Source organism: Danio rerio, chromosome 23 (assembly GCF_049306965.1).
Source record: "Danio rerio strain Tuebingen ecotype United States chromosome 23, GRCz12tu, whole genome shotgun sequence".
Lineage (NCBI taxonomy): Eukaryota > Metazoa > Chordata > Actinopteri > Cypriniformes > Danionidae > Danio > Danio rerio.
The window spans coordinates 29008200-29024087 of NC_133198.1; the positions used below are offsets into that span (position 1 = coordinate 29008200).

The following is a 15888-nucleotide window of genomic DNA, read 5'->3' on the forward strand; positions in this document are numbered from 1 at the left end:
TTTTCTTAGCAAAGGCGGAAAAACAACATGACAATGCTTGTATATTCTACACTGGAAGCTGTACAGTGAGCGTTCAAACAGCACACCATGATCATCTGCTAGTGTTTCCTAGAACTATCAATGGCAAATCATCAAACATGAGCATGAGTAGAGCTACAGGTGAATATGACTTATCCTACGTTTGTCTAGTGGTTTCTACTGACCGAGTGTAAATGTGTCAGCCGCTGTTAAAATGTAAATCAAAGACGCGGTTTGATTGCATGATGCAGTGAGGATCTTTACAGCAAACAGGGAGAGGAATAGTGTTCATCACAACTGAAACTGTGTATGGAAAAGCCAGAATAGCATCGGATATGGCTACTATTAAATCCCGAAAGATCTGATATTCATTAAATTCACATTATTATTGACTATGGAAGCTGTGGGAGAGAAAACTGCTTCCACGTTCTTAAGACTATTTTCCCAGAAACAAACAAATGGATTTTTTTCACATATTAGCATTTGATATCCATTGTTTGTATCATTTTTTTTTTTTATTTTACCACAAATAATAATAATAATAATAGCAGGAGGATGAGGAATGTTGAAACTGTCAGGCCTTTCAGTGTTTATTTTTTATTAGCACAAATGTTAATTACAAGGTAATGGCTTACGATTCACTTCTATACTGCATTTTATACATCTCATTCAATTTAGTTGTCCAAAATAATAATAATAATAAAGAATTAAATAAGTTTAGGAATGGAAATGTAATGATATGAGACTGTCAGTTCAGTTTTTGACTTCATAATTGTTTAATAGTATCATCCTTTCTCGGATTTAGTGTTTTAATAATCTATATATGACACTTTCCCAAAGTACAGGAAGGCTGCAGTTCGCATGAAGCTGGGAAACAGTGCGCTAACCAGTGTTCCTCAACCACGTTTCTGGAGGACCACCAACACTGCATATTTTGGATGTCTTCTTTACCTGTCACACCCATTACAGGTCTTTAAATCTCTGCTAATGACCTGATAAACTAAATTAGGTGTGTTTGGTTAAGAAGACGTGGAAAATTGGCAGAGCTGGTGGTCCTACAGGAACATGGTTGAGAAACACTACGCTAAACTAACAGTCTGAGGACGATTGGGGATACTTGAAAAATCATTTTCGGTCTTCATCCATATCGGAGGAATCGTTCACATGTACGGGCTTCAGTCAAAGACGATATTCAGAGAACGGAAAGACGCGTGTTTCACTTCAACAGGATATTTTGCACAAACAATGCATACTGCTTGTGTGAGGATCTAAAATAGCATGTTGGTGTGAGCCCACTTTGTAGTGCAGACTTTGTAGTGGAATGTGAGCGATAGAGCTTTTGTGTGTCTGTGTGCTGAACTGTATGCATCTGAATAGGAACACCGGAGGAGTGTGGAGACAACGAGCGAAGAGCACGCTGGGATGGATAGATGAGGCCGGTTGAAAGAGATTTACAGCGTCGTGGATTTTGTTTTGTGTCACCTCAGTAAATCACGTTCAGCCTGTCTCATCTCTGCATTGGCTCTCCACTCCTCCCTCATTTCTCCACCTCTCACTGCTCGTCCTCGCCGAAGACGTCGTTCTGTTTACGCTTCATGTTCTCAAAGTCGAAGTCACTGCCTGTCATGCGCTTGTAGATGTCCTTGATGTCGTTGCAGGTTGTTTCGAAGTGAGTGGTGGCGTCGTAGGACCGCGATGCAAATACCTGGAAGGATGACGGACAAAACAAATTAGATTCTTGATTGAAATGGAAATAAAATGCACAAACACTACCTGACAAAAGTCTTATCATCGATCCCAGTTGTAAGAGAAACAAATAATAACTTGACTTCTAGTTGGTCATTTGGAAAAGTGTCAGGAGGTTTTCTGATGAATCATCTGTTGAACTGCATCTCAATCATCACAAATACTGCCTATTGGCAGAGACCTATTGGAACCTGTATGGACCCAAGATTTTCAGAGAAATCAGTCAAGTTTGGTGAAGAAAAAATCATGGTTTGGGGTTACATTCAGTATGGGGGCGTGCAAGAGATCTGCAGAGTGGATGACAACATCATCAGCCTGCAGTATCATGACCTTTGTGCTGCCCATTACATTACAAATCAGAGGAGGGGGCAAATTATTCAGCAGGATAACAAAGTCCCTGAAAGCAAAGAAGGTCAAGATGCTCCAGGATTGGCCAGCCCAGTCACCAGATATGAACATTATTGAGCATGTCTGGGGTAATGGAGGAGGCATTGAAGATGAATCCAAAGAATCTTGATGAACTCTGGGAGTCCTGCAAGAGCACTTTCTTTGCCATTCCAGATGACTTTATTAATAAGTTATTTGAATCATTGAGGATGTATGGATGCAGTCATCCAAGCTCTTGGAAGTCAAACACAATATTAATTATTTTTCCACTGCACTATGACTTTATATTCTATACTGTACATTATTGACAAGACTTTTGTCTAAGTAAAGTCAGACTTCACTGTCCTTATTAAATTATTAAAAATCAAGGCATGATCATATTTTATTTAGGTAAAATCAGCGTAATCTAGAGGCCTTTTGCCTTTCATATAAGCCACTTCTGACACCAAATGATCAACTAGAAGTTATTATTTGTTGTTCCTAAAACATAGGTAATGTATTTGCTAAAAAAACATCATAGAGAATAGAAATTAAACCCTCATAATAATGCATTCAAAATTCATTTTAGAAAAGTTATAATGATGTATTAAACTAAAACCATGTTTTATCTGATCAACTGATTCTCATTGAGTGAAGTTTTAGTTTGAGATGAAAAGAGGAGCCATTTAGATTTATGTAAAAGTCTTACTATAAAACTCTATACATGTATACTTAAACCATTATTTTCTCATTTAAAATAAAAAAAAAATTGATGAATTTCCTTTTTTTTTTGATAAAATAATAAATCCTTCAATCATATATAAAAATAATATTGAATTAACTAAGACTGACCTGGCTTTCTGTACCATCGTCTGTAGGTTCATACATGTCACTGATGGCCACAAACCTGTAAACAAAACAAAATAATAAAATTGGATTTATGCTTTTGAGTAGTGTGATATATCTTGTTTTTAATAAACTAATATGTAATAGTCACATTTTCCTGAAAAGGCGTGTAACCTTTGTTAAACATCTATTTACTTCGATTTACAAACCTGTTGGATCAAAGCAACATTATTCACATATAGTTGAAGTCAGAATTATTAGCCCTCTTTGAATTTTTTTTTTTTCTTTTTTAAATATTTCCCAAACGATGTTTAACAGAGCAAGGAAATTTTCACAGTATTGTCTGATAAAATTTTTTCTTCTAGAAAAAGTCTTATTTGTGTTATTTCGGCTAGAATAAAAGCAGTTTTTCATTTTTTAAAAACCATTTTAAGGATAAATTATTAGCCAATTTAAGCTATATTTAGTTTCGATAGTCTACAGAATAAACCTTCATTATACAATAACTTGCCTAATTACTCTAACCTGTCTAGTTAACCTAATCAACCTAGTGAAGCCTTTAAATGTCACTTTAAGCTGTATAGAAGTGTCTTGAAAAATATCAAGTCAAATATTATTTACTGCCATCATGGCAATGATAAAATAAATCAGTTATTAGAAATGAGTTAATAAAACTATTATGTTTAGAAATGTCTTGAAAAAATCTCTGTTAAACAAATATTTGGGAAAATAAAATAAAAAGGGGGGGTGGAGGTGGGGGGTCGAGTAATTCTGACTTTAACTGTAATTGTGCACATTAACTGAATATGAGCACCAAGTCTTTCAATAAAACACAAGCTATAAAAAACAAATAATAATAATATAATACAACATAATAATAATAATAATTAAACTGACTTCTGGTCAATGGGCTCAAGGAGCTCCAGAGCAGGTTCGATTTCCGCTTCAGGATCCGAGGTTTCCACCGTAGTGCTTACAATGGCAATGTATTTCCCCTGAGCTGCCACATTATGGGCATAGGAGATCATGCAAACGTAGATATCTGAAGACAAACCACAACAACAAAACAAGCATGACCTTTTCATCACACACATTTTGCTTATTTTTAAGGAAGCAGCCCCCTCTAGTGGCGACTAGTGGCCTGATCTGGAGCACACATGCTGGAATGCATTTATAGCATAGGTCTCAAACTAGATTCCTGCAGGGCTGCAGCTCTGCACTGTTTTGCTCCAAAACACACACAGTTGATCCAACTAATCAAGGTGTTTAAGACTACTAAAGGCTATTAAGCAGGTGTGGTGTTTGAAGCTAAACTGTGCAGAGCTGCTACCCTCCAAGAGTTGAGACCACTGATTTATACTATATATATATATATATATATATTTATACTAACCTGATTTGCGGTTAACCTGGTTCTGAGGGATGATGATCTGGCAGGAATTGGCATCATTAGTGTTTTTGATGGGATGGCTGAGGACGCAGATGACCCGGACCACCTGGCCGACTTTGTGCACACGCTCTGGGATGTAGCTCGGGTCACAGATGAGCTGTTTGCAGCGGGCAACCTTAGAGAAAAAAATTATAAAAACAGATGATTGAGATCTCAATTTACTCTGATATATTGTCAATGAATTTTAAAACTGAAATTCTGCCTTAAACCTTTCAAAACTAAATACATGCATTGTCAATTTGTAAAATTAAAAATCAAAGTATGCATCTTAAAAATTAAAGAAATTAAATCCTTCCTACAGTTTTTTTAATATATATTTTTATAGATTATACAGTGCATCCGGAAAGTGTTCAAAGTGCTTCGTATTTTTTCACATTTTTATGTTACAGCCTTATTCCAAAATGGATTAAATTCATTTATTTCCTCAAAATTCTACACACAATAGCCCATGATGACAATGTGAAAAAAGATTTTTTGAAATTGTTGCAAATTTATTAAAAATAAAAAACCTGAAAAGTCACATGTACATAAGTATTCATACCCTTTGCTCAATACTTTGTTGATGCACCTTTGGCAACAATTACAACCTCAAGTCTTTTTGAATATGATGCCACAAGCTTGGCACACCTGTCTTTAGGAATTTTGGCCCTCTCTAGCTCTATCAGGTTGGAAAAAGTGAAGGACTATGAATACTTTCTGGATGCACTGTATATTATTAAATATTTGCAATAATGGCTTTATATATTAACTTTACACTTACACATTTGGACATCAATACTACAGAGAAAGAACAAAAATGAAAGAAGGGAATAAATAAAATTAAAATAAACCAACAACAAAATACGACTTTTCAGTATTTTACATTAATATGCATAATGACCCTTCTTATTCATCAACCAACACATTTCCAACTCAATTGAAAAGATCCCTAAATGAATATTTCGTAATATATGGGTTATCTTTTCCATTGTCATCTTTTTAACTATTTCTTTCAGCCAGCAATCTATATTGGTGTGCATGCATCTTTACAGTATAAAGTAAATCCTTCCCACTTAAAAATAATAATAAAAAACGCACCTGTCCCTCTGATTTCACTCCCACCACATGTCCTCCCTCCATCACGATCTCATCCACTGGTTTATTCAGCATGTAGGTTCCTCCATAAATTGCACTTAACCTGTTGGAATATACCATATTGTAACTCACACTTAACAATGATGCTTATGATTACTTGAGGATGTTTGTGTGGGGAGATGGACGGACCTGGCGAACCCTTGAGGCAGTTCCCCCAGTCCGTACAGGGGGTACAGGTATGGGCTCTTCCCGTAACGTGCCAGAGATTCACTGTACAGTTTAATCCTGTTGATGGTCTCCAGACACGGCTGCTCAAGGTAACTATCACCAACGAAAAAAAGAATTCAATATCACTTACTTGCAAAAGAGAACAGATACTGCAGATAAATGGGATACATTTTTAACTATATTTTCTAAATGCAAGTGTTTTTTCACATCTGAAATGTGCTCTGACTACCATTCCAAATGCACTCGTATAATTTAGTTAATGTAAAGCAAGCAAAATGTGCGCTGGTGCCAATGAGATGTTTGTGCTGAATGTTTGTATAGCGCTTTTCTCACACACCACTAGTTTCAGCTTCACTCTATGTGGATTTGTTTAAGCTTACAGTAAATGGCACTATAGTTTCTGTTTATTTTGTATATTTGTCATCCCTTTTCTGCTCTGAATACTGATCAATTTAAGAAAATGCACATTTTCAAACTTATTTAGAGCCACTTGTTAGCCTATTTTATAATATTTATTAATAAAATGGGGCACTTTATCTTGATGGTCCTTTTGTTGAATTTAAGATACATTGCTTCTACATGCCAACTAATTCTCCTTAGATTATAAGCAAACTGTTAGGGTAAGTTGACATGTACTTACAAAGTTTCTTATAGTCAGTTAAATGATGGACCATCAAAATAAAGTGTTACCATGAAATGATAAAATGCACCTTATATACCAATGTGAGTTAGATGACACCTTACTAATCACTGTACATTAACATAATTGTACATCATTTCAGAAATGTCATGTTCAGACATGGAAATGTGGCATTTTCTAATTAAATATGTTTTCATTTGCATACATTTCCAGACTAAAGCCTGAATCACGTTTTTAATCAGGGTATAAGTAACAAAGTACCATAAACACAGTGTAATTTATGCAACAATATATTAACAAATGTTCTGTTTTAGATGAGTTAGGCTAATTAAATGTCTTCATTTGCATGCTTTCAGATCAGGAATCTGATTTTTTTTGGCATATCCTTTTTCTTTTTCATCAGTTTATAAGTAACACATTAAAACATTGCATATATTTTGTTTTAGATGGGAATAAAACTGTATAATTTGGTGTACCTAACATTAAAGTGAAGATTTCTGGCCCAATGTATAGCAGAAAAACTGATTTTAAGTAAATGATCCCTGAAGATACTGTTGTGAAGTTTTCAAAATTGAACATTCAAGAGGCTTGTGCCAAAAATGAATAACAAAACCGCACAAATTCATATAAGGGGACAAAGAATGCCTCTGCACAATCAAAGCATGATTCAAATCAGAAAACCAATTAAATATTTTGTACACGTTTTTTTTCTCTTCTTTTTTGCAGCAGCAGCAATGAACCTCAGAAGCAATCACACACATTTCTGTTGCACTGTTAAATGCAATGGTCAGCTGGGTTTAGTTTAGTCAGCTCTCAAAGTGTCAGAGTTTTGCTGAGTGTGCACACTCTGACCGAACTCTGTGCTCTTTAAATCCTCCTTGAAGGATTTGCATTCATTTTTTAAATGTTCCATTTATTTATAGTTTGTTGGTAATGATTTATGGGTAACATCATGTTAATAGCAGTATTCTGATAGATTGAAGTCATTGGTTGAATTTACAGCTGCCAGCACAGATACAATTAATAAAGAAATTATAAAAACTGCCGTAACACTTGTAAAGTAAATGTCCCTGGGAATCAATGCTGCTGTGCAAGTACTGTACCTTTGACTGAAGATAAGTTACTGATATTGTAGTGAGATAGTGGACATCCTTTATCATGTATCTTGCTGTTGTCACTAGCTTGCATGGTTTGGGATCTGTAAAGCTGCGCATCGATGGATTGCTCTCCAGTGTCGAGACCCTCAGTAGTGATCATTAAACCACACTAAACTGAGCTGAACTGAACTTAAACACTAAAAACTGAACTACCAATTTACTATGACCTTTTATGTGAAGCTGCTTTGACACAATCTACATTGTAAAAGCGCTATACAAATAAAAGTGAATTGAACTGAATTGAATGTGGACCTTCTTTATCTCAAGATATGCAGTTGAACTCATAATTATTAGCCACCTTAAGCAACAATTAAGTTGATCATCCTTAAGTTGATCAACTACAGAACAAACCATCATTGTACAATGATTTGCCTAATCTGCCCAGTTAACCTAATTAAACTAGTCAAGCCTTTAAATGTTAATTTAAGCTGAATAGTAGTATCTTAAAAATATTTAGTAAATTATTATGCACTGGCATCATGGTAAAGATAAAAGAAATCAGTTATTACAAATTAGTCATTAAAACTTTGATGTTCAGAAATGTGTTGAAAAAAAGCTTCTTTCTGTTAATAAAAATGGGGCAAAAATATATACATTGGGACTAATAACTCAGGAGGGTTAATAAATCTGACTTCAACTCTTTTTCTATAACACCCCATTGAAATGGGGCATCAGCGTCAATGGTTCCTATTCATTTTGATTGGGTGACATCAAGTGTTGCCGAACTGAATTGTGGATCTGTCTGTGCTGCTTCAGTGGCATTGCTCCCTACAGAAGTTGGGAATTTCTCAACTTTTCAATCGACAATGGAAGCGTCAGCCAATCAGATCACTTTATGCAAATATCCCAGCTCAGACAGTAGCTGAATGGGGACTAATTTCATTGGCTGAGGCTGCTATGATGACCGTGTCAGCTCCAACTTCAGACACACCCCCAGTCAAGCGCTGACACTGAAGCCCCGTGTGAATTGAGCGTAATTGTGAGATTTCCAGTGTTCTAACTATAATTCATTTGACTAGACAACAAAATAGTTAAAAGTATTTTTTTTCTCAGTTCCACACTCTACTGAGGTTAAGGTCATTTGCCTTTGTAGGATAAAATGACTGCCCTTTAATTAAAGTTACCTTGTGACAATGAAAGGTATTGAAATTGAAATCTATGAAGTCAAATACATTACTTGCCTTAAAGTGATAGTTCACCTAAAATTATCATCTGTCATCAATATTCTGCCATCATTCACTTGTTCCAAACATGGTTAAATCTCTTTCTTCTGTCGATCAGAAAAGAAGATCATTTGAAGAAAGCTGAACATGTTTGATCATTGACTTCCATTTGTTTTTTCTACTATGGATGTCAATGGTTACTGCTTTTCAGCTTTCTTCAAATTATCTTATGTAGTGTTTAACAGAAGAAAGAAACTCATAAAGATTTCAAAACATTTGTAAATTTTCATTTTTGGGCGAATTATCCCTTGAACACTTGGAACCAATGATAAGACTCTGATATCTTTTACACAATACTGAGTTTTTGGTAACACTTTACAATAAGGTTCATTAGTTACTGCATTTACTAACATGAACTAATCACAAACAACACATGTACAGCATTTATTAATTTTAATTAAACATTTACTAATGCATTATTTACATCCAAGTCCATGCTTGTTAACATCAGCTATTGCACCATGAGTTAACATGAACTAACAATAAACTACTGTATTTTCATTAACTAACGTTAACTAACATGAACAAATACAGTAGTAAAAGTATTGTTCATAGTTTGTTCATGTTAGTAAATGCACTGATTAACATTAACTAATAAGGGTGTCACGATCCTCCAAATCCTCGATTCGATTACATTTTCGATTCTAAAGGCACGATTTGATTCGATTTTCGATTATGAATAATTAATTAATTAATGACCAATTAATTATTTGTAGCCTACCGTTTAAACTACCTGACCTGCATGGTCTTTGTTTTACCCATAAACAAATCATACAGTAAATGAATAAAGGCAAGATACACACATAATTACCACCTGTCAATCACTTTTTCTGCGGGACTCGTGAATAGGCAGTGATCTGTGTCGTTATAATGGCGTCTGTAAAAAAGACGCACAACCAACAGGAACCAGCCAACAGTATCTAAGGTGTTCGCTAAAATGACAAAGTACAAGTGAGTAAAAGATTGAAGCAGTCCTCTGACTGCCTGGACCTGCTGTCTCGAGCGCATGGCTGTGTGCGTCTGTGTCTGTGTGGTCACGTGATGTGCATTTTCAGAGGTAGAGAGGAAGGAGGGCTGAGAAATGCTACACGCCACTGTGGATGTCAAATCGTTGTCGTTCTAAAATGCCATTTAAAAACAAAGACATTGTAAACAGGGCCTGAGTGTGTACTTTTCGCGAGCGGATTTGCAACGGGGGCGGGCGGAGGACCGCAATGCCGGTGTTGTCTACTGGACCAACCATACGTAATACGTACATAGCACAGCTTGCAAAACTGTGTTTTTTTGTCGACAACACGAACGTTGTCAACATAACTCACTGGAAATCCAAAATGCTTAAACACCGGCGACTTCATTGAAAGAGGAGAGGGTTTAAGTTCTGTCGACGGGTCTCCTGCTTCTGCAGTTTAACAAGCACTTCAACAAGCCTGTTTTTTCCGCTTGGCAAGCCAAGCTGATGTGACATGGGGGCGTGGCAGCATCGACGATTCTATTTTTTGATTTGATAATAGACATTGAGCATAAATTTCAATCGATTTCGATTAAAAATCGAAATCGTGACACCCCTATTAACTAATGAACCTTATTGTAAAGTTTGACCGAGTTTTTTAACACTAGCGACACTTACTCGTCTGTCCTGTAGAGGGCCAGGGCATGTCCTGTGAAGTCGATGACGTCTTGTCCTAAGTCAAACTTTTTGTACACCTCTCCCATTGTTGTGAGTTTGGGATCGACACCCTCAAAGGTCTTGGGGTCGTTCTCATCAAAGTTGGCCACAAAAACGAGGAACTTCCGGAAACGTCTCTTCTCGAACATTCCCATAAGGTCTGAGCAACATGTTACGGGTAAGTTAAATGACGATTTTATTAACAAAAACAATCCTACATGTTCTTTGTACTTACTTGAAGCCAGTGCCTCTGTCTCAGTTGAGGGCACTTTGTAGATTTTTCCTCCTTTATAAACGAAGCTTCCCTCGACCACTTTGAAGTCGAGATATCGGGTCACTTCAGTGTATAGAAGCATCTTAACTAACTGACCTTAAGGGAGATAACAATGACAAAAAAATATTATGAAAATTAAAGAGCTGCATGAATAAAAGACCTCAGTCTAATAAATACAGTCTTGTCAGTTGAGTTACTTAAGCATTTTTACCATTGGCCATTAAGAATTTAGGAATAAGGTCCACATTCCAGTCTCTTCCCCGGCCCATTGACTCTGGAGGGCTGTCTGAAATCCCAAATCTCTTATAGAGCTGAGAGAAAAACATGAAATATGAGTGTGTGCATCAAAAGTAAGCATAAATCAATGAGTGACAATCAGATAATATTTTAAGAGAAAACTCTTTAAAGGGATTTTTAAAAGTGAAATTTATAGTAATAGTACAGTATTAATAGATGTTTCTTTCATAAATTAACTGATTTATAACTAAGAAATTAACTGATTCCTTAGTAATATATATATTTTTTATCTGCTAACAAGCAGGCATTTTGTAATTGTATGTCTAAAAATAAAAGTGATTTTATACATTTATATAAATATTAAACATTATAAAGCATTTACATAAGTATTAATAGATATTAAAAAGCATTGCAATGTTTATATGAACATTAACTCTTGGGCAGAACAATTATAGTTAATATATGCATATTTAATAATAAAGCAACCATGCATGCAAATGCAAAAAACAAGAATAATGTAAAAAAATAAGATAAAAATACAAACATTAGATGATAGGGTTTTGGGAGATAATCTCTATTCATTTGTTTTCAAAATTCCTTTTAAATTGTTTTATTAAAAAAAATTATTGAAATGACTGATGTTAAAATGCATTGCTCATTTAATTTTATTCAACAACTAAATTATAGTTAATACGTGCAATATGAAGCAGAGTTAAAGACATATCTAAAATATAAATGAACATCAAATTTGTTTGAATATTTTTCCGTTAAGTATCTTATTTTATTCATATTTTGTATTTATATTACTATAAATATCAAAATAATAACATGTTAAAATGCATAGCTTATCGTTTTTACCTAACTCTGGTTATTGTAAGTGCACTATGAAGCAGACAGGAGATTGGATTAGTGTCTGCAGTGACTGTGAAGCATCCTCACCTCCTCCAGGGGTGTGATGGAGGAACTTTCACCCCCGTAGTATGGATTTCTGTCCATATGCAATACTTTCTTCCCGTTCACAGACATGATCCCCGAGAGAATACATTCCTACACAGATAAACATGATTAGGTTGAAATAATCTGATATAATATATGTTTCCATTTCTATTGACATGGCAGCGGGTATCCTTAGCCTTGACTTCCGTGTTGAACACTGGGATGCGAGTTACCCCACCCAACTAGTGATGGAAAGTCCGAGTCATTTTTGAGATTCGGTTCATTTGAACAGCTCTCTCTTTAAAGAAGCGTTCTACGCTTCATGATTCGTCTACGTCATTCTGACAACATAGCGTGGTCAATTTCATGCTCTTTAGAGTTATTAACAAGGCTGCTCCTTGTAATTTTCGGTTCTAGTTCTGCTTATTGCAGCCATGGAATAATAAATTAATAAATTATATCATAACTATGCTAAATTACACATTTGCAAAATGAGAGCTGAAAACAAATGCTTGTTAAAATATAATGTAGTCACGTTGTAAACGCATTTTTTCATGTGTTTAATTTCACATTTAAGTATTTATAAAATGTCTATCAGCTAAAGACGAGTCGGTGGGCGAATCCCCGCTCTGATTGAGTCACAAAAGATCCGACTCATGAATCGAACAACGCTACACCCAGCCCACATTACGAGCCGCAGCCCAGCTCAGCCGCTATCCATGAGGAAAATAAAGGAACATTTTGATGAAAACACTTCTAATTCTATTATTAAGCATGCTTATTTTAGGTATCTATCCAGTGTCAAATTCGAACATATGTTAAATTTGGCATTACAGAATATAAGAAAAGCAAAAATATACACTTAAAATCCAGAACAAACCGCATGACATAAAAGCCAACAATGAACTAACACCAGTTAAGCATAATGCATATTCGTCGCTGCTTTGGCATACCACAAAAGCCGAAACATCTGTAATAAACTAATGCATTTTCGCTATTTCGACGCTCGAGCAAACGGGATACCTGATGCCACTCCTTAGAACCAGACACTGAGGGGAGAATCAGTCATTACTTTTTAATAACCGCTTTCATGTCACTATAATGATGCAGCCTTAATGGCTTTGAATATTCGAGGGCAGATGAATTTGGGATGGATTGAGCTCGTTTACACGCAGAAATTGCTAGAAATGCTGCCTCACTTCACACACATATACAGTACTGGTCCAAAGGATGCGTCAGCAATAGGCCCTCGGGTTCAATCTATCGCAAAGCATCTATTCGTACGGTCACATCTCTATAACCAGCACATGCATGCGAGTTTTCGTGGACAAAATCTGCATCTGTTTCCAAGGCAAACGAGTGACCTGAATGCGTTACTCACTGTGAGTCCGGTGCCCAATACGATAACATCATATTCCTCATCCATGTTGTATTACAGTGGATCTCCCGTCTTTAGTCAAATTTCCGCTGCAAAAAAATACGCGAGCCGGTGTTGATACAACAAAATATTTATTCAGAACCAGTCAGCTGTCCTATCAGCGACTAAAGCAAACTCTCTGCAAACCGTTATCGCTCAAACAATTTGATACGTATCACAAATGATCACTGACTGTGGTGCGACCGGCGAGAACAACCAAAGATGGCCCTGACCGCGGCACGAGCTCCAGCGGTGCGGACACATGCGCCAAATAATATAGCGCGTTTCCCAAAACGAAAATGATCGAAGTTTTTATGAATGTCATTCACTGACAATTACTAAGTGGCCATAAAGGCAGATCCTTCAAAACTATTAACGATAATTTACATCCCGTGTAGTCTTAATGAATGTATTTGGATAACACTCGGTGGCACTTTCATTTCCCCATCCTACATCTGAATGGCACAGGGCGCAGTCACAGCACCAGATATCCCTCCGCCAGCGACACTGAATGAAGCCCCTATCATCAATAATGCGTGAATTAAAGTGATGATGATAAATGAGCGCTGTTTTAGTGCAGATTCTTGTTAAATGAATATTCTCGTCGTTGTAAGTAATAAAATAGGTTAAAATGAGTGATGTGTGATCATATGACTGACTGAGACTCTGTCAATATGTAGGCCCATAGCCCATTATATTGGTCCTGAATTGACTGTGTCCTACCATGTTTGTTGTTAGAGCACACACATATTTACAGTACACCAACACAAACATTCACTGCAAGCATTAGGATTTAATCTAGTTTTTACAAAATCTTCAGGGAAATCTACACCAGTTGTTGACAATGTTAAGTTTATTGTTTTTTACATTGTTTAAAGAAGTAAAGCAGCTTTTTTATTTGACAGACAGACATGGATGAATGGATGGATGGATAGATAGATAGATAGATAGATAGATAGATAGATAGATAGATAGATAGATAGATAGATAGATAGATAGATAGATAGATAGATAGATAGATAGATAAAAGAAAGAAAGAAAGAAAGAAAGAAAGAAAGAAAGAAAGAAAGAAAGAAAGAAAGAAAGAAAGAAAGAAAAAAAGAAAGAAAGAACCCCAAAATAACAGTGGCAGTGACTCGTGACCCCCACATTCCTGAGGTTGTTTTAAATATACAAATATTGTGCACACAACATAGGCCTATATAAACACGAGCATATTGACAACACATAAAAGAGCAACAATACAACAACTATATCATTTTATTGTCATTTATTAATTTATTAATTTAAATTAATATTAACCGCACCTAAAGAGACTCGTGGACACAATGTTTTCAGCACTAATCACTAGACACTCTCTGCGCTCATTCCCAATATTTACTTGTGGATTGTATTTATATTTAATGTAATTGATTTGCCAAAAAGGGAGCATGGTGGCGTAGTGGGTAGCACTGTCGCCTCACAGCAAGATGGTCACTGGTTCGAGCCTCGACTAGATCAGTTTGCATGTTCTCCTTGTGTTCGTGTGGGTTTCTTCTGGGTACTCCGTTTTCCCCCACAAGTCCAAAGACATGTGCTATAGGTCATTGAATAAACTAAATTGTCCGCAGTGTATGCATGTGAATGAATATGTATCAATGTTTCCCAATGATGGGTTGCAGCTGGAAGGGCATCCGCTGCAAAAGAACATACATTCATTCATTTTCTTTTCGGCTTTGTCCTTTTAATAATTCGCGATCACCACAGCGGAATGAACCACCAATTTATGCAGCGGGTGCCCTTCCAGTTGTAACCTCTTCCTGGGAAAAATCCACAAACACTCATTCACACTCATACAGTACGGACAATTTAGCCTACCCAATTCACCTGTACTTTGGACTTGTGGGGGAAACCGTAGCACCCAGAGGAAACCCACGCGAACGCAGGAAGAACATGCAAACTCCACACAAAAACGCCAATTGACCCAGCCGAGGCTCGAACCAGCGACCTTTCTGCTGTGAGGTGACAGCACTACCTACTGCGCCACTGCGTCACCCTGCATAAAACATATGCAAAACAAAAAAAAGTTGGTGGTTCATTCCGCTGTGGCAACCCCTGATGAATAAAGGAACTAAGCCAAAAAGAAAATGAATGACTAATGATTGCAATAAAGGTGTCAGAAAGTTTAACCTGCTGTTATGAACTCAATCTGCTGGACCTAACACTATTGATGTGTTGTTTATCTAATGTAAACACACCAATCCTATTGAAAAAAAAACTGAAAGGCTGATGGCTTTTTATTTGTATGTTGTTGTTTTTATGTAACTATTATTTTTCCATTCTGTGAGTTATGGATAATTAATATGGTATGGTAATTCTAATAGTTAAATAATCTTTATTTGACTAGAAATCACCAAGCGACCCCATGTCATTTTCCCGCGACTCAACTGGGCGTCCCGACTTTGGGGACCACTGGTTTAGAGAATGAGCAAATAGTTAGTTATTAGTATGATGTGCACACCGCATCCCGCGCCTGCGCACTGCTCAGACTCGGAGGACGTGAACGAATCGAGTCAGAAGGGAATCATATGATAGAAAAAAAAATGGTCACGTGACAACGACAACTCCGCC

The 15888-nt window shown here is 36.3% G+C and overlaps 1 protein-coding gene across 1 annotated transcript; it reads right to left on the reverse strand.

Moving 5' to 3' along the window:
* Window positions 1–5: 5 nt before the first annotated feature.
* On the reverse strand, window positions 6–13517 carry gdi1 (GDP dissociation inhibitor 1). Its single transcript, NM_001020608.2, has 11 exons — window positions 13243–13517; window positions 11865–11972; window positions 10900–10999; window positions 10650–10784; window positions 10376–10574; window positions 5690–5821; window positions 5504–5603; window positions 4370–4541; window positions 3874–4018; window positions 2983–3037; window positions 6–1723 (listed from the first exon to the last, which is right to left on the reverse strand). Exons 1-11 carry the CDS (start codon window positions 13285–13287, stop codon window positions 1571–1573), a joined length of 1344 nt encoding a protein of 447 aa, NP_001018444.2. The 5' UTR covers window positions 13288–13517; the 3' UTR covers window positions 6–1570.
* Between the last annotated feature and the right edge of the window lie 2371 nt (window positions 13518–15888).